Genomic DNA, 19,117 nt, shown 5'->3' with positions numbered 1-19,117 from the left:
TCTTACTATGCAGCTTTATGTAACTCATATTTTTATCATGTGTTTGGTGTTTTGATTCTCATTTTTTATGTTGCTGATCAATTTAAATCGATTATGAGTTAAGCTGGCCTAACTGGAATTTGAGCTTGTGGTTCATTGACTATGTGGCTGTATTAATCACAATGTTTTATATGGTAGAGGATCAGCCAGCTAATATTTGAATAGTGTAAAGTCAGTGAGCCTTGTGTGTTAGTTGTGGGGTTTTTTTTTTTTGGTTTTTTATTTTTTGGTTGGTTGTTTTTTTAAAATGAGGCAATAAAGAGTGGTAATCTGGAATGTCATTTAGGTGACAAGAGTTTTCTTTTAAAGAAAACTCAATTCCTTTTCACAGGAAAATTTAATTCCTGTGTTCTCCCCAGAAAAGTGAACACTAGAAATATATATTCTCTGTATATAGAATTGGTAAAGACTAAGAGCCACAAATTAATTTGTCCTGTGGCTGGTATCTTCTGTAAAAAAAAGTAGAACACAGGAATTTAATTTCTGAATTCACTGAAGAAGCACTGGACTTTGTTTACCAGTTTAAATCAAGCTTGCATGCATAAATTTTGGCTATGATGTATGGTCTTTAGTTTTTGGTTTTCTTTCAACTAATGAGGCAAATTACTGATTCAGGATTTTGAATAACGATAACTTCTGTCTACTCCTACATGTGCTGCTCGACCAGATGTCTCTGAGAAAGAGCAAAAATGAGGGTGTGGGTCTGTATTGTGAGAGTATAGATTGGTTTATTGGAAGGCAGGGCAAATTCTACACAGCCTTTTACGTTTCTAGGTTATTCCTTGTGTTGATAACACAGAGTTTGAGTAAGCTGTAATTGTCTTACCTGTTCAACTTTCTAAACCAGTGCTTTTCCCCATTATTTCAATTGAGAATGTTATTCTTGTCCTAATTGTTCTTACTACTTGTTTGTCTGTTTACAGGAAAATGGCAGTCTTCATGGAAAAAGCTCAGACCTGTCCACAGACATAGAAAAGTTGAAATCTCAAGAGGTACCACTTATTCTTTTTATATAGTGTGTGATTTTCAACTTGTTTTTTTAAGTCCATGTGCAGCCTACTACTAGAGTTTTCTGTTAAAGGTCACAATATAGTGTCAAAATTATTATGAATTTAAAGTGTTGGCTCACTGTTGGCTGGGATTTCCAAAGACACAGAAAGAGAAAATTTTCAAGAAAAGAATTGGAATTTGGTGATAATTTAGTGCATACCTGTTGACAGCTAATGAAAAAAGATGATGGAATACTGGCTAAAGGATATTTTTCTTTCCCAAATCCTGCTGAAGGTCTGTTCAGTTCAGTATGAATGGTCTGACTGTGGCCATCAGTGATGCATAAGGAAAGAGTGTGAGTATAGGGCAAATATTTTGCTACCTTTACTGTGTACCCTCCTAGCAATACCCCAGCTCTTTGCTTAGATTTCCTGGACAGAGCCAACCTTTTGGACATGGTTCTTATAGCTATTGGTGGGCTTGCTCTCTGCTGTTTATGAATTTTTCTGGCTTTGGTTACAGGTTACAGTTTTGGCAACAATTACAAGGATTTTGTGCTGAAATTTATGGATTTTTTTCTCTTATTTGTGCTGCCCAGTGATGCAACTGATTGCCACCATGTTCCTGTACTCCAAATGGTTACTGATATACTTCATGATTTTTACTCTTTTCCGTGCAAACACCTTTATTTTACATGCACTTCTATATTCAACCAAACTGAAGAACTGTAATCTATTGGTATCTGCTTGTATAATGACTGCTCTTAACCTGTGGTTGGTTCTTGTTCCCTGAATCTTTCTGCTCCTTCTGTATAACCTCAGAGTTAGGGTGATTGACTGCATGCACTAGCCAAGAGGAGGGTATACCATACATTTCTGCCTCACTTAATGATAGATTCATTCTCTGTTCCTTTCTTACTTGTTGCGAAGTCATGCATTCTTTGATTGCCACTGAGCTGTGATGTGATAATGTTCTAAAAACTGTGTAGAAAAGTAATATTTTGTCTTACATTGCACCATAGTTACCACATTGTTATGACATTAAGTTAATTTTGAGCGTGTTCATTTTGTATTTATTTACACCAGATTTTATCTAGTCTTTCATTACCAATTTCATGGAAAACTTGCTTTGCAACTTTGCACTAACTTTTAGTTAGGATTATTTAAAAAAAAACTGCTATCAGCAAACTTTACTATATTTGTTTACCCACTCTTTGATTTATTCATGGAATTATTGAAGAGTGTTGGTATGGGTATGGTTTTTTTGGGGAATTGGGGAAAACATATTGGTAATTTTTTTTTCACTGAGAAAATGAGATGTAAGTTCCTGTGCTTGGGGTTGGGTGTTTGTCATGGGTTTTAATCTTTTTATCAGTAATTAATTCAGACAAGAACCTTCTCTCATATGTAATAGCAGTTTATTTTATTTTAAGAGTCTCTGGTAATACCTTATTGAAAGCTAAACCATTCTTACTTCAATAGTATCTTCAAGTAACATTAAAGGCTAGGAATCACAGCAGGCTTGAGAAAACCTCATATAGGAGCCTTGTCTTTTCATTACCTAATGCTAAATAGTGTTCTAACACTGAAAGAACAGCAGGTATTTATGTTTGAATTTGCTGTGGTGGTCTTAGATTTGTGAAAAGGTACAAATGGAGACATTAGTGACTTTTGTGAGCAAAATCTCTTTTTGCATACACCAACTGTTTTGTTAGAAAAATGAATAATATGAAAAGATCCTACTGGGGGGGGGGTGAAGACAAAAGTAGGAAAGCTTTATTGTTTACAGGAATAATTCAGGAATGGTAGTTAGCAGTCACTGGAATTCTGTGACTTGCTGGTGGCCTCCCTTATTCTTGAATTGTTGTACTGAAGTCCACATACAATACCAAGTTTGCACCAAATTTGTGTCTTGTGGGGCTTGTTTTTCTTCCTAGTCTCCAATCTTGTTTTTACCTTTCTATGTGCAGCACTGGTGGGTTTTCAGTGAATATCTTTGGTTGATGTATGCAAGTCTCTCCCTTATCTGAGTGATATAAAGCTACAGATATTTTTGCATGTGTTCATAATGCCTTGCACTAGAAGAGGAGCTCTTAGTGTGTTCTGCAGAGGATGATAAAGATGCTTTTTGAAAGTCTTGTTCTTCTGAGCTCTTTGAAGCAAATTCTGAGGTACTTGTCTGGAGTACCATGTCTTCTGCACAATAATATATTGCACAATGACATATTGCCCTACAGCACTTGAAAGTTTTGTCTTCCTGTTGTGAGATGATCCTGAACTTTTTAGCTTTCCCGTGTATTTGCGAGTTGTAATTTATAACGTAGCAGCAAATTGGTATAGTCACTTTTTTTGGAGTAAGCATTGTATTGTAATTAAACATTTTTTTGGTTGTAGTTGTTCTTGTGGTGTGGCTAATGATTGCTGTTTCATGGAGAATAATGCTCTGTGAGGTTTTCAGTCGTTGTTTTGGTTTTGTCTTAACATAAAAGGAGCAAATCAGTTTTTTATCTCTTCAGATTGCTGTCTCCAAATCAAGCATATCTGACATGTTTTTCATAAGACATTTCCTTGATGGATTTCCTTTATATATATATATACACACATAATAATTGTAACTGTTAAAAATTTAGCATAAACTAGCTGAGGCATTTTTCTTCCAAAGTCTGAACCGCGGGCGTTTCAAATAATTTGCAACATGGACATTGCACTAAAAGTTGTGAGTGTACATTTTGACCTGATTTAACATGAATCTAGTTTCAGTACTGAGGATGCAGTTTATCCTCCTGTTCCTTTACATAACTCTATGTATTTAATTGAAACCAGAGTGGAACTGATCAAGATAGCCCTGCTAGCTTAGATGGTTTTGTAGCATCAGGCAACAGGTTGTTCCCTCTACTGTATGTAAAATACTCAGACATGAGTTGGAATCTGAAATACTTTATGCCCAAACTATACTCCCCTCACCCCAAGTGGTACTTTTAATTTGCAAAGAAGTAAAAAAATAGTAATGAGATAGCAGGTTTTGAAATAGTATTTTATACCTCTTAATCTCAGGTACATAACAAGAAGGAAAGCTGTTAAATAGCAAAACAAGACAAGAGGGACACAGAAACACAGTAAGTGTTATCAAGTCTGTTGTATTTGTGTCCTTTTTGTCCTCTGATTATTTTTTTTTTAATTTTTTTTTTTTTTTTTTTTGCGGGGGAGGGAGGTTGTTTGGTGGTTCTGCTGCTGGTTATTTGCTTTTCCTGATGTATTCTACAAGGTAGCAGATGAATTAAAGCCCAGATTAAATATTCCATATTCAGTGCTCAGGACACTTGCAAATGCAGCCTACTTTATAATTTGATTCACAAGCAGCATTTTTCAAAGCAAGTCTTGTTTTTTAAATTCTGAACGCTTTAGTCAGGTTTTAAAGTATCTTCTTTTTAATCATTTGTTGTTAGTCTGTTGGCTATACATCTATCATTTTATCTCCTGGTTTATAGCTTAGGTAAGAGCTAGAAAAATCTGGTTTCTATCATATGAATTTTTCATTTCATCTATATTAGAGAAGTGGATATTTTGGTTGTGGTTTTTTTTGTTTTGTTTTGTTTTTATTGCAACTACCTACCACATTGGAATTAGCATTGGAATCTGTTCACAAATTAGTTTTCCATGAGGCCAGGGAATTGTCCTATTGCATATCATGTTGATATTTGTCTCACAGGAGTTTAGAGAGGTGTAGTGGGCTATTGGGTTTAGCTGTTTAGAATCAGATTTGTCACTCAGTAACTTAACTTCTTGGAAATCGCTTTAGACCTGGAGAAAATGATGTTTATTAAAAAATAAATAACATTCGAAATAAATTTGAAAAAAAACCAAACTGTGTTTTCAATTGTTCTCCATTCCTACACACAAGATTTTCATGTGTTTCAACTTGATATAGGAAAAAAAGCTAATGAATAGTTTTGGAACTCTGTTACAAAGCATGTTACTTAGGGTGACACTTTGAGGATACTTGTGAAAGCTCTCTTGACTTTTCTCAGTAATATGTGAAATCTGAGGTAGTGATACCTGCTTTTGCCCTGCCATGTTGTAGCAAGTGACCAAATAATGCAAAAAAGCTGCATTTCTGTCTTTAGGATACTGTAGTTGAATGTTAACACTTGCTGATGGTTACAGAAAGGGAGTCATAATTAAATCTAGAAAGCTCCTTGTTTCTGGTGTGATTGGGTGGTCTCCGTCAGCAAATTGCATTCATTCCTCTGTTTAAGGAGAATTGTCCAAGCTTCTTGTGCAGCTAAGGGAGGTGGGGTTGAAGTCCTGGCTGTTCTCAGGGGGCTGGGAAGTGGCAGACATGGAGCCTGCAGAGGGAGATGTGTTTGTTTCCTGGCACACCAGAGAGGTCTCAGCTTGGTCCCTTAGCATTTGGACTGTAGTGGGCAAATGAGAGCAACGTGGATGAAACTGTGTAAGGAGTGTGGGGAGACTCCCATCATCATCCATCTGCTCCAGACTTCGTAAGATGACTTTGGTCATTGCTTGGAAACAACATTGTTCCCACTGCTAGTTTGCTGCAAGATTGTTCATGATTTAAATGGAGTTATGGCCATGGCCTGTGGCAATGTGATGTTTCTTGATGTTCTGTTAAAATCAATGAATATAGTATAAGTGATCCTGAAGGCAAAAAGGAAGAGTACTCTTCTCTACATTTATTTTTAGCTTACCTTAATTTTTGCAACATTCTTCCTGATCTGTGTGTTCAGTAGACCAAGCCAGGTTTTTGGCTCTCTAGTCTTTCCTCCAAGACCTGTTGGCAGATACATAGATTCAATGACTAAAAATACTCTTCTTTTCCTTTCTATTTTTTTTAAAGGTTGTGTATTTCTGGAATTATTCAGGATCATAGAATGCATAATCTTTTAATTTCACTAGGACACATTGGTATGGCTGTTGTACAGGGCCTCTTGTCTAACCTTCAGTCAGTGACTCAGCGCAGTGTTCCTGGATGTAGTCAGTCTCTCTGCTCTGTCCGTCTGTCTCTCACCGCCTCTTTCTTTCTTTCCTCACTTCCCTCCCTCTTCTTGTGTTTTTTTCCCTTCTTGTTTTTCTGTAGAACTTTCAGATTAGTTTGGAGAGCCAGATAATCCAAAATAAAGTGGATTTTAGCAGTAGCTTCACTTGTTCATTTACACATTAGTCATTTGGATGACTGTTGCCTGATTCATAAGTTCATTGCCAAATTTAGCTTGCAAGGGACCTCAGTACTCCTGAGCTTTAAACAATTAATATTTGTTATTTAAAGTCAGCCAAACGATAGAACTCAAGGAATTGAAAGCAGCATTCATTAAGTTTAATCTTTTGGTCTGCAGCCACGTCAAACTGTGAACTCAACCATTCATTTTAGTGGAATTTTAATGTCTTAAGTTTAAAGGCAGTAATTGAGCTATATTGTAAATTGCTAAAATGCAAATACGTGCTTAGTGATCTGGCAGCTTGGTTACGAGCCTTAGATTTTGGTCTGTTCCCAGGGACTTGTGTAGGAGAGGGCTTGAGGCTAAGGGAGGAGAAACAAACAAAACCCCTGTTATCTCTAGTCTAGTGGACTTGAGCAAATGAAATGCTGTGGAGTAGTACATTGTACAGGGAGGACAACTCAATGAGTTGAGTATGAACTCAATAAATAGGAAAATGGTGTGCCACGTAGTGGCAGCGTCTTCTCCATTTTTCACGTTTTATCCTGAAGTGGAAACAAGATGTTGTGGTTATTTAAAAACAAAACCAAAAACTCCACAACTTGATTTAGGGGCAGGAGTACAATTTTGCTTATGCATGTGTGCATGTGTGTTCTTATGATGTGACTTCAGAAAATAATTGCTAAGGGACAATAGTTTTATGTTTTTGAAGGGGAAGTAAATGGGAGAGGATTAATCTCACAGAAAACCTGGATCCAATGCAATGAAAAAGAGTAGGAACAGTGAACTGGGAAAGGCTTTTGACTTGTTCTTATTTGACTTCTGTAATTCAGTTTAACCAAAATGACAAAATTTTAATGGTCATTGAAAGACATTGAGTTTTAGGAGGTTAATTATCACTTTGTTTGTAAAATGGGGCATAGACTCATTGTGTCAGGCCTTCACTCACGGTTTGGTAGGATAAACGTGCCTGGTAAGCAATGTGTTTACTCTGGATTATGGGTCGGGGATTTTTTCCATTTTGTCTTCTGAGTCTTCTAGAATAGTACATTATGTAAGATAATTTTCAGGTGTCCTGTGTACAAGTATTCATAATTTTGTAAATAGTGTCAGATTTTTAATTGGTTTGGCTGTGTTAGCATCCCTGTGCTCGGAAAATCCTGATACAGATAGACCCTAAATCACTTGGGCATTTGGGGCATCTTACCCAGAAGAGGTAGGAATGAATGTTACAGCTGTGGAATTTTTAAATTGGTGGACTTTATTTATTGGAATGATTAGAGAACATCACTGTAATTCAGTGAAATCCTGGAAATCTAGCATGCAATGTTGAGAGTGCCTTCACTACTCAGTTAAATTGCAGTACTAATTAGTAGTAGTCTTTCTGCTGCATTTCATCACAGGTATTATTAGTAGACAATACTTGCTGATTTTATTTGTAGATGTATCTGACTTGGTCTTTCTGATCACAAACATTCAGTCAGACAGATCCAGGGAGAGGCCTGTGCAAAGTGAACAGTGCCAACATTAGAAAATGCTGTAAGGGAACAATTAACCCCAATTGCACTTTATTTGGGCTATAAAAGTACAGAAAGAAAAGTTTTGTCTTCCTTTGGGAAAGTTAAAACTTGCTTTTGTAATAGTTATGAAGTTGGAACAAGCAAGACAGTTTTGAGTTTACAGCTATGTCATCTAATCATATTCAAAATCAGTTTGCTCTCTGCAAGCAGAAAAATGCCCTCAGCTATCTGAAATTCTTTCAGAACAAAGTGCTTAAAACAAGAAATAAATTTGTCTGGTAACTCCTATTTTGCAGACTTTTTGCCAGTTATTTGCTAAACACTCCAAGGGTGCACTCTGATGCACACTAATCCATTGGTAGGTTTGCTGAAGGCACAGAGGCAGAAATGGGCATGTGTTTTCAGCATGGAATGTCTCTTTCCAGCCTATGTTAAATGTGCCCTGCAGGTAACAGGAGATAGAAATGCTCCAAAGGGCTTTGGAAGCCCACCTGTGGTCCAAAGAATGACATCACCAGCCAGAATATGTACCATCAAATAGCTCTTTCCAACAGGGGAAAGAAACTTTTGGCATGACTCATTAGTTCCTTTTTCTGCTTGCAGTCTATATCAATCCAGCTATATTTAAGCGAGCTTCAGTAGATTAGTCTTCAAAATTGTCAGGAACTGAGATTTCCTGCCTTTCTCAGAAAGGAAGAATGAAATTTGGCAGTATGTATTATTGAGTCCTGCTTAAAACATGCATTTGAAAAGGGGCTCTGATAGAATGTCATGTAAATCCCTCCCTGCCATCTTCTGCTGCTTTTGCCATGAGGGATAAGTTCATGTGCCAGCTGATTGTGTCATCTCTTCATTACTCAGTCACACAAGTAGGGTGTGTCTTAAAAAGCACTATCCTTCATTGGTATTCCAGACTTTTTAAGGCTTTCAACTGTTCTTCTTTGAGCAATAAGCATACGTTGTTGATTTGCGCTATTGTATTTGTTAAAACATTTTTTGAGCTTTGATTGTATGACTAGAAGCTTCCAGTTGCTTATCAGAAGCTATTGGAAGCTTCTAAAGTTTTATCTATGATTGGTTACAACTCTTCCCAGTAGTAGTACTTTGCTGTTTACTCTATAGGTTAACAATACAGATGCAAAAGCAAGGAATGGTAAGAGGAATGCAATTTTATTTGAAGTACAGCTTAAATGTAAAGAATGCTGTGAAAAAACTGTGTAATTTAAATTACTGTCCTTAGAGCTCTTCTGATTTTTCTTCATTTGCTTTTGTGAATTGCAAAAGTTGTTAAATCAAAGCTGCACGTGTTTGTGGTTATTTTGTATTCATTTAGTGTGGGTGAGTTATTTGTAGGAATCAGCCCAGGGTTTCTAATCCCAAACAGAACTCTGTGGCCTGAGTTGATAATGCAGAACTGAATACTGAGACTGAGTAACTGGTGTCAGGCATGGTGGCCAAGGTAAGACCTCTTTACATTGGTCCACTGTAGGTGAAGGCATAGGTTACAATTTGCAGAAGTGAGAATTCTCTAGTGGCAAATAATGAAATGCCTGATAGAATTAATTTTAGGAATTGTGTTAAAGTCCAGAAAAAAACAATTCTATTTAAAGGGCTTGCATATCCCATAGCGCATTTTCACCCTGTATACCAAATGTTTTGTTTTCAATGGCTTTGGTGTTGTGAAGGATAACCCCGAGTATTTTCCAGGTAGATGAAGTACGTGATTTGTCTGGTAGTGTAGAAGTACAACTTGTATGCTGTGGTAATTGGATGCAAGTGCATTCTGGGAAACTGAGAGGGTATATGAAATGAACATGATGTCAAGTATTCTTCAAAGGAATTTTGATGATAGAAGGAAGAATATTCATTTTTGTGTAAACCACCCCCCCAGTTCTCCAATTCCTCTATTTTGTGAGGGGCTATGCAATATTAACATGAGGAGGACCATTAAGAGTCCTGTGCATTAGGTAGATTGTGTTGCATGATGTGCAGCTGTATATGAAATGAGTCTTACCTGTGTTATATTTTCAGTACTTATCTTATTTACTCTATAAATATAGATGTCCTAAAGATGGCAGTTTCTGGGCCTTGTTTGGGCACCACTTGCTGAATGTCTGAGATATGTATCCTCTTTTATCACTGACAGTGTTCTTTATAGTTTCTTTTTTTTAAAAAAAATATAGCTAAAATCTTAGGGGAAAAGGTTTTATAAAAGCAACCACAATAAAGAGTAAAAGCAGAGACACAAATACAAAGCTACCTACTCAGGAGCTTTGTTTTTTGGTCCTGTATTTGCAAATTTTTGTGTCTTTATTCAGCAGATTTAATTTCTTTCTTGTTTCATTTCAGCATAAAAATAAACCACATGTGGTGACCTTAGCTAGGAGCCACTCCATTTCCTCAGCAGCTGCTGTTCCACGCTGCTTGTCTGACAGACGGGGCTAGGTCATGGTTTCCAGAGGACACCCTTGTGGTCATAACCAAGTTGTAAATGTCACTAAGATTGTTTCTGGATGCCTATCACAAGTGTATCGGCGATTCAGAAGCAGATAAAGTCAGCCAAAGATTCAGTGGGGAGCTGGGTCTCCGGAAGGATTGCTGTGCAGCCGAACAGCAGCAGGAGTGTGACACGCATCCATAAGCAGCAGCAGTGCTGTGACAGTTCTTTAGCCCTCACTTAGCAGCCCTTTGGTAGAACTGACAGCACGCCTGCAAAGATAGGGAGGCCTGTTTCAGCCCCATTAATGTTGTCTTGAATGTGAGCCTGCGGTCTGGAGAAATGATAAATGTTCAGTGATTGATGATTTTATAGTCCCAGGGCACTTGGGATGGTTTCTGGTAGCTGTGAACAATTTTCCCTCCTCTCTTAATTAGGCCTGAGCTGTAGGTTTCTGAACGAGAAGTGACTAAGTGTGAATTGTAAGATAATGTTTACACAATATTTTTCAAAACTTTGTCTACAAAGGAAGTACATTTTTGAGTGCCAGGTCTTTCATGTTTTGGTACAGAATAAGTGATTCAGTGTGCATTTGGTAAGTCTGAAGGGCCTGTGGCATATTCAAACCTTTATACGGAAAAGCTGATGGGATTTCAAAATGTCTTGAGGAGAGCTTTACGTAACTGGGTTAATTAAAGAATATGTACATCCAAGGACTTCTTTGTTTTCTATCTCCTCTTCCTTTGGTGTAAGCTTTCAATAAGCCAGTATTTCCTGACTGTGTAAGGGACACTCCAAGCCTGGTAAGCTGGCTGTGGTGATGGTAGAAATACGCAAAAAAGTATTTCAGTTTCAGTGCTTGTTTGCAAATTGGGTGACAAAGTTGTTTATTTAATCACTATATGGAAGTAAGCCTTTTGTCAGTGAGCTATGCTGGTTAATAATGTGATAGTGTCAAGATGCCTATTAATCTGTAATATTAATTGCAGGCTGCAAGAAGAAATGCGCCATCATATGCACCAACATTTTTTCTTAACATTACTCTTCCTGAACTTTTTACTGTCTTTTATTAATGCAAACAGAAAGCTTAGGGAAAAAAAAAAGAGTTGCAAGTTCTTCAGACTAATTTTACTCTCTGTGGTTAGTGACTTTTAGCACTAAGAGGATTCAAATATCAAAATATCTCTGTATTATTCAATTTTTAGAAATCTTGTCCATGAGGACACAGCTTATTAAGAAACGATGTGGTTTCTTTTTGATGGGGAGAAAGTAATATGTGGACAGAGAGTAATTTCTATGAGATAGACCTGAAAGCCAACTTTTGTGATTAATGACCAATTGTGACTCTGCACATTTAATTAGGAAAGTGTCATTACACTCAATTAGCAGGGCTGCCAAATAATCTGTTTAATACTCTGGTCTTTTTTTCTCTAGGGTTTTGCAGACAGTCCTCATTACAGTGATCACTTGAATGACAGTCGATTAGGGCCTCATGAAGGATTGTCCCCGACACCTTTCATGAACTCAAATCTGATGGGTAAGTAGGTAATTCTTTACGAGTATCCCCTCAAAGCCTCTTTGGTCAGAAAGAGACATTTTTCATTCCCTTGTCTAGGCCTGACATGTCAAGCATCTGGAAGTTGCTCTGTTTCTCATAGCAACACTGACTTTCCTATTCAAATCTTTTTATGTTGGGCGAGTTCCTCATAAAGGCCATTATCCATGACTTTTTAGAAGAAGGAAATACTAAGATTTTCTTAAGTTGATCTAGAAAGCTGATATATTTTGATTTGATGTAAATTCTAAATTATTTCCAAGCTTATTTTTCCTTAATTTTGTTTGAGAAGACATTTACACCAATTTTTTTATTTGTGCATTTAAAGATTTTTTTTCTAACATTCAATTCTTGAGCTACCTACCAATTTACTGTAGGCTTCCCTTCAGGTAATAATTTGAGGGCTCTTAATTTCTTTGATATTTTCTGTATTAGAAACTCTGTCACTTCTAAGAAATAGATGGACACTTCTGCTTCCAGACCTGCTTAACATTTTCTGCTGTTGAAACTTGGAAAAAAGCAAGCAAATGGTGTATTACATTGTGGCCTTAGCTATTGAAAGCTTTTTTTCATTGCCTGCACTTCGTGTTACCTGAAACATGTTAATGTGTTGATGGCATTGGTTGGAAAATCTCCTTTTGTTTGTCCAGCTTGGAATATTAAACTATTGATTTCAAAAGATTTAATTTGGCAACACGTGGTCTTGGGACCATTTTTGTTTTGTATCTTAGATTGCAGTATGACACTGAATATTTGTTCTGAATTTCTGCATTTCACATTGTATCGCTTCTATATTCCCCATCTTGTAGACATGACCTATTTTGTGATCTCAGTATTGTCCTTTTAAGACATAGCCATGGTAATCTAAGTGGATTACCTAAATCCAAATCCTGGTGGTCTGCAATTTCTTTTGGAAATCTTTCTACTTTGCTCAGTCTTTGTTTACTACTTTAATTTTCTCTGAAACAGAGACAGACAAAGCTCAGCTATTGCTGAGAACAATTTTTTGTTTAAACAAAGAATTTTGTTTAAACTTCATATACGAAACTGAAAACAGGCAATTATTTTTAAATGCCCATCTCTGTCAACTTTGACTAGAGAGAAGACATGCCAATTGGTTAATGACACTTTTATCTGAAGACAGCAAAGCTAAAATGTAGCTGTTATTTTGATAAAGCAAAGCAGACTTTCCCTGAACACTCTTTCAAACATGTTGTCTTTTTTCTGTTTTAGCAGAAAGCTAAAAAAACAAGTTACTTCAATTGCTTCTCCAGTATTTTGATCAGCAGCATGTGTGGAATGTCTCTAGGCTTTGTAGCTGATGCTGATTTTATTTTTCAAAAATATATATAGCAAAGTATGATTTCTTTTAAAATTTGTATTACCAAAGGCAAATTAATTGTTCATGTTTTTAATTTAAGCCATTCAATTTCTAAACAATATATACCTTTAAATATATGACAAAAATAATTGGTGTGCAACTTTATCTTCTTGGCTTTTCATTTTTATTGAACAGATGATGCTATTAGACATAATAGAATTACATCATTAATACAGATTTGAGAAGAAGCCTCCATTTAGATGGTTTTGTAGACAGGATTAACAAATAGCAAGATATGTATATGTCAGTCACCCAAAGCTGCTGAGAACTGAAATAGTTTTGTAAAGCTTTGTGGCTAAGAGTTCTTAGGGATTTTATTTTCTTGGAGCAAAAGTACTTCATTTCCTTCTATATGCAGCTAAGAATGATAGAAAGCTTTCAGAATACATCTGTAAGGTATGTTCACATCAAAATTCTAGAAGTATGTCTTTTAAAGTATTCCACTTAGCGTTTTTGTCTTGTCATAGCAAAAAATTGTGTTCATTTTACTTATGTTACTCTAGCGGATACAGCTTTGTACATTACACCTTCACATCATTACTTTTTGCATTGTATTTTAATTGATGGTGAAAGTTTGGAGAGAGGAATGATGAAAGCTACATGAAAACATAGAGTAGTACTTTTCTGTGTGGTACTACTATCTGAGTTTATAGTTTCTTTATTTATTATTGGAAAGAAAAATGATAATTCTTCTAAAGTTTTTTTAGACAAAAATATGTTATACAGTTTTTTAATATGAAATTGTGACATGTTCCCATAAACAGAATGAACATATTTATTTTATTAAATAATATTTAAGGCATTGGTTCATTTTTTTGGGATCTTTGGATTTTAAAAGGAGATGGAGGGAGGCTAAGAACATGAACTTGATGAGCTTATAGGAAATATCTCACTAGCTAATAGCAGTGATTGAGCATCAGGGGTTCCACAACCAAGATCTAAGAAATACATCCCTTCCCAAAATTTTATCATGGCAGAAATACATTTCTGAAATAGTTAAAAACTATTAAAAAAGAAGAAGAGAGAGTGACAACATATTTCACCATTGCTGTCAACACTTAAGAGTACCATTAAAAGAAAGAATTGTGTGTCAAGGGGATGTTGTTGTTTTGTGTATTATGTTCAGCCATAAGCATATTTGCCTGAAGAGATAGTGGATTATAAAGTGCCACTGTCTTTCATGATGGAGCTCTCAAACATTTTAATGATCTTGTACATTGCAAAAGAGAGAAATTTTGTCTAACAAGAGTTGATAATGATTCAATAATGAACAATTTGCCACAGAAAGATGCATTTCCATATTCATTTAGATATTTTTTGAAGTGTTTTGCAGAGGAAGTAAAGCTATTATGCTGGATTGGGTAGTGTTCTTCACTAATGAATTCCAGAATTATCGTGTTGATTTGGTAGTATAAAAAAAGAAGGGCTGTTACTTATATTTTGAGTAAAACCACTGAATCCTCTTGGGACCAGCATAGTCTGTTGGTATCCATAGAGATATGTAGAAAATCAGGCAAAGATATATTGGTGGTATTGTAGCTCCATTTAGACTTGATAATCTTTGCTTATTCAACACTTCTCTTTTAATTACATTCTAGAAAACTATTCACAAGGATATGAGATTCTTTTCTCTGTAATTATGCTGCCTTTTAGTACTCTGCACTTGCAATGAGAGGTCAGTTTTTGCTAGGACCCTTCAAGCATGTGGTATTGTATCGTCTGTTGTACTGTTCCCTGGACTTCATTCTCCTGAGCTTTTTTACTACTACTTACTGGGAAGAAAGAAAGCAGATTATTCTTGAATATAGCTTAAAGGGGTTTTTGTTGTTCTGTCTTGAAAATTTGAAGTGAGTGAATTGCTTTCTTTTGTGTCCCTGTCTTTCCACAAGAGGTAGAAAGGATAACAGCCAAACTTTTGTGCTCCACGTTTGTCATCTGTGTACTGCACAGTTCCACAAGGTTGTATATGACAAAAAGTCATTAAAAAAATTAGTCAATAGTGAGTGAAAAAACAGTGGTTGAATATCAGCTTGCCATGTTGAAATCAGTCCCTTGATGTAGGAAGAGAGATCATTCTTCCAAGTTTTTTTCTAATATATTTAATTTTCTTATTATTTCTTTAACTAATTCCTTTAAAGTTTAATTGCATTACATTTTAGAGCTCTAGGTGTTTCTGAGCTAGCAGCAGGGTTTGAACACCTGTCAATGAAATCAGAGATTCTGAATGTATGAAATCAAATCAGAGGATTTTAGATTATCTGCCTCATTTATTCACTGACTCCAAGAGATCAGCTGCAGGTTGCAGTTACTAGTTTAGTTCATACCATGTGGTGATTTTGTAATGCTCACCTGTTAGCATCCTGGTGGCTTTGCCTCTCTTCCTAACCAGCTTCTGCTGGGTAGTGCTGTGGTGCTTTCTTATGGCCAGCATTAAGAGATGGAAGGACTGACCATGCAGAGAAGTCAAGACACAACAGTTTGTATTTACAAAGTGGGAGTAGAAACTTGTTACAGTAATTAAAGCTATAAATTATTCAGATTGTTAATAAAAATATAGCTGCTTTTACTGTTTATAATGTGAATGTAAAGGGTAAGTCTGATTCTTCTCATGTTTAAAATAAATAGGTGAAAGAAGCAAAGTTAGTACTGGCAAAGGGAATAAAAATAGGTGAAAGAAAAGTTAGAATAAAAATAGGTGAAAGAAGCAAAGTCAGTACTGGCAAAGGGAGAGGTTGGGGTTTTTGCAGTGTAACTTCTTTCCTGTTGGTTGTACTTGATGCACTTGGGTTACTTGGGTGGTTTGTCATCAGGCATCACAAAACAGGGTTTCTGAGTAAATCACATCTATATACACCATGAATCTTACCTTCTCTTACTGTTTAGCAGTCTTGTTCCAGTGTGGCAGGGATTAATAGGTGTGTGCTGGGTAGAAAATACTGTATGAAGGGTGGAAAGGACAGAGAGGTGCTTCATGGGTGGAAGCCAAATTTTAAGACTTTTCAAAGCTAGTCTTTTGGTTACTGTGAAAATCACAGTGGATTTTGTGTATTAATAATATGAATGAGAGATCAATATCGGGATTGGGATGCCTTCTGGTTTCAGAGTTACTATTCCTTTAATTGACTTGATTGCCTGATTGTCCAGGTTTCTAATGCCTGGGCTTCTGCCACAGCATATTTCAAACTGAAATTACTGCCTTAACTTTTATTGTAAAATCTATTATTTGACTTGTAATTTAAGCCCTCCAGTTGGCTTGGATAGAGTAGTAGGTATTTTTAAAGATGAACATTGGAGGGGCATTTTTTGAAGCAACATGGTAAATAGCTGAAGCCTCTCTAAGCCTTCCAATACTGATACGGTTCTTGAACAGCTGATGTAAGCCTTTAAAACCATAATTTGTGAAAGGTTATTCTCAGTAAAAGGAGAGGCTTTTGAACTTTAAAATACAATTAAAAGAAGACATACATCTGAATTGATACTCAGTTAAGAATCTAACTAATCTTCAGGAAGATTGCTAGTTTTCTTCTTCAGTAACCCTTCAATAAAAGAATTTTGAAATTGAAGAGAGACATCTTGTTATCCAGTGACTTTATAATGGTGAAGGCAATAGTGGCAAACCAGCAAGGGTAAATGGTTATTAAAATGGCACACATTAAGAATGATACCATTATAGTTTTTCTAGGAATCTTGTCTTAATTACCTTTTAGGAAGGGAGAGGGCAGATGCAAGTAGGGAGTTGGCAGACTCTCTATTTGTCCAAAATAATAGTTAGATTTCCTTGAATTGCTTTCTATAGTCATTAATATTTCAACATGTGAAAAAAAAAAAGGCATCACAATGGAAATTATCTCCAGAGATATGAGTAATAGCAAGATTGATCTGAAATAATTTATATGCAGTTACATTGTTATTAACTTGGAGAATGGTGGGGACAGAGTATTTGATATCCTTTGGAGAATTCATTAGGAAGAAAGAGGAAATTGTTAAAAGAAGAAAATGACAAACAGTGACATAACAAAGAATTTGACAAGTGCTTTAGTCCATCTCATTTTACAGGCCAGTAAGTTGAAAGAAAATTGTAAAAGGATACCTGATCAGCTTCACATTCTGCAGTTATCTGTCAAATATTAGTGAGTTTAGAAAAACTTTCCCTAGTAAAAAACCCATGAGTATAAGGTCATCCACAGTTACAAGAACTACTAAGGGCTATTGGTACTGAGTCCACCAGAAGCCATAGACTGTAAACTTCCCATGCTGAAAAAGTTCCTTAACGTTCACTTTATGTGTAACTGTATTGTGCAGTTTCACAGTATTATGTTTACATTTCATTGAATCACTTGTTGTTTTGATTATTAAAGCTAAAAATACCAAGGTGCTGGCTCACCTCTATGTAATACATCATGGCTACTTTGCCCAAAGTAAGTGTTGCTGTTGCTTTACCCCAGTAATGCTTCTTGTCTTCATGCTTCTGATAGGCTTATGTTCTTTTAATAATTAGCATTTTTCAAATCATTGCATATGATAAATCTGGCAAATGGAAGATTTCCGTTTAAGCTCCCTTCTAAGTTTGTTTTCCTTCTGGGGCATGTCACTCTGAATTCATGCTGGTTTTATATGATATAGATTGACTATTGTGACTTCTGTAGTATTTGGGGTTTTATAATGAAATTTCAAACCCAGAGTAACATTTTAAGTTAAATTTCATTTATTTCTTCCTTTCCAGATAATTATTTGAGTAATTTACTTTGCATATGAATATATAAAACCGCCATAAATAAATGGAGGTTCCTTTTTGTTTGTTTGTTTCTGTTTTGAATGCTAGCAGTCCTTTTGTTCTGGTCTGTTTGTGCATCTGGCTGTGTCCCAGCTCTGGCATGGTGTGTTGGGCAGAGGCAGCTCTCAGACCTGGGCTCTGACACGCTGGTTACTGCCAGCACACAGCCGCTGCTCTGTGGGCTGAAGCTTTCTAGAGTTGCAGTGTTTTCTATCTGTTCATACAGTTTCAGATTTATCTTTTTTTTTCCCCAGGTATTACATTAAATAAATTCCACTCACACCAAAGAATTGCTCTCATCTGCTCTTAATTTTCCTTTTGTGAAAGCTAATGGGTTTCTGGGAAATTAAATTACACAGTCATTTAGTGAAAGTGCTAAGTGCAGGGCATTTTTACCCTTGGGTTTTTGCTCACAAGAGCGTGTGTTAAGCTTAGCTTTCCCTTCTGTTTACGGTAATATTTCAATCAAATAGCTTTCTTAACATTTCTTTACCTACAGTAATACACGGAGGCTTTCTCCGCACGCGGCGGGGGGCTCGTGTCCTTTGTGACGCTACGCTGTAGCAGGTGTCTGCCTGTGCTCCCTGCCCCTTGAGACTTTGATCTCTCTCCTGGTGAGCAGCTGCGGCAGAGGGGCCCTGGCAGCGCTCCTCAGGTGGTGCTCAGGTGTGCCTGTGCCAGGTAGGTGTGTGGGCACAGCTGCCTGCCTGCTCTCCTGCCCTGGGCAGCTCCGGGCGCGGGGAGGTGAGGAGGGGTGAGCAGGTGTGTGGTGGGCGGCCTTCCCCCCTCCCTGCTCGCTGCAGCAGTGTGTTGGAGTGTTGAGGCACTTCATCTTTAACCATTCCGGATATTGTGCACGTTTAGATGATTTTTGTATCTCCAGATCAGCGTAGGAGTTGTTAGCAGGCTTAGTCTGTAGTGCTGTAGTTAAAGAAAGAAACCAGAAAGGTTTTCTTTCTGTCAAGCAAGCAAGTGAATAAATTTATTTTTGAAAACCCATCAAGCTGTATGATTACACATTGTGCTAGGAAGAGGCGATGATTCCTTTTCACTGGATACTACCAGTGCCACAGGTATCTTACAATCCACAGTGTGCCCCACAAGCAGAGCTTGCAGCTCTGGTGGTCCATGGACCGAGGTGGTGCTGGCAATGTGCACTGACGGGAGAAAAAAATGGGACCTAGTGCTAATTGTGTTGGAAGAAGATGAAATGTTGCCTTCTTCAAAATGGTCTCACACTTGAAC

At 36.7% G+C, this 19,117-nt stretch overlaps 1 protein-coding gene across 7 annotated transcripts in view; it reads left to right on the top strand.

The window, feature by feature from the left end:
• The window catches only part of TCF12 (transcription factor 12), a 161,517-nt gene that overhangs the window by 42,919 nt on the left and 99,481 nt on the right, over window positions 1-19,117 (top strand). For all 7 annotated transcript variants that reach the window (XM_053954891.1, XM_053954879.1, XM_053954881.1 and 4 more), the window contains 2 exons: window positions 963-1,031; window positions 11,597-11,699. In XM_053954891.1, coding sequence (XP_053810866.1) covers window positions 963-1,031; window positions 11,597-11,699 — 172 coding nt within the window. The remainder of the gene's footprint in view (window positions 1-962; window positions 1,032-11,596; window positions 11,700-19,117) is intronic.

Source organism: Vidua chalybeata, chromosome 13 (genome assembly GCF_026979565.1).
Source record: "Vidua chalybeata isolate OUT-0048 chromosome 13, bVidCha1 merged haplotype, whole genome shotgun sequence".
Lineage (NCBI taxonomy): Eukaryota > Metazoa > Chordata > Aves > Passeriformes > Viduidae > Vidua > Vidua chalybeata.
The sequence above is the reverse complement of the archived record's forward strand: the minus strand, read 5'-3'. Positions and strand labels throughout refer to the sequence as shown.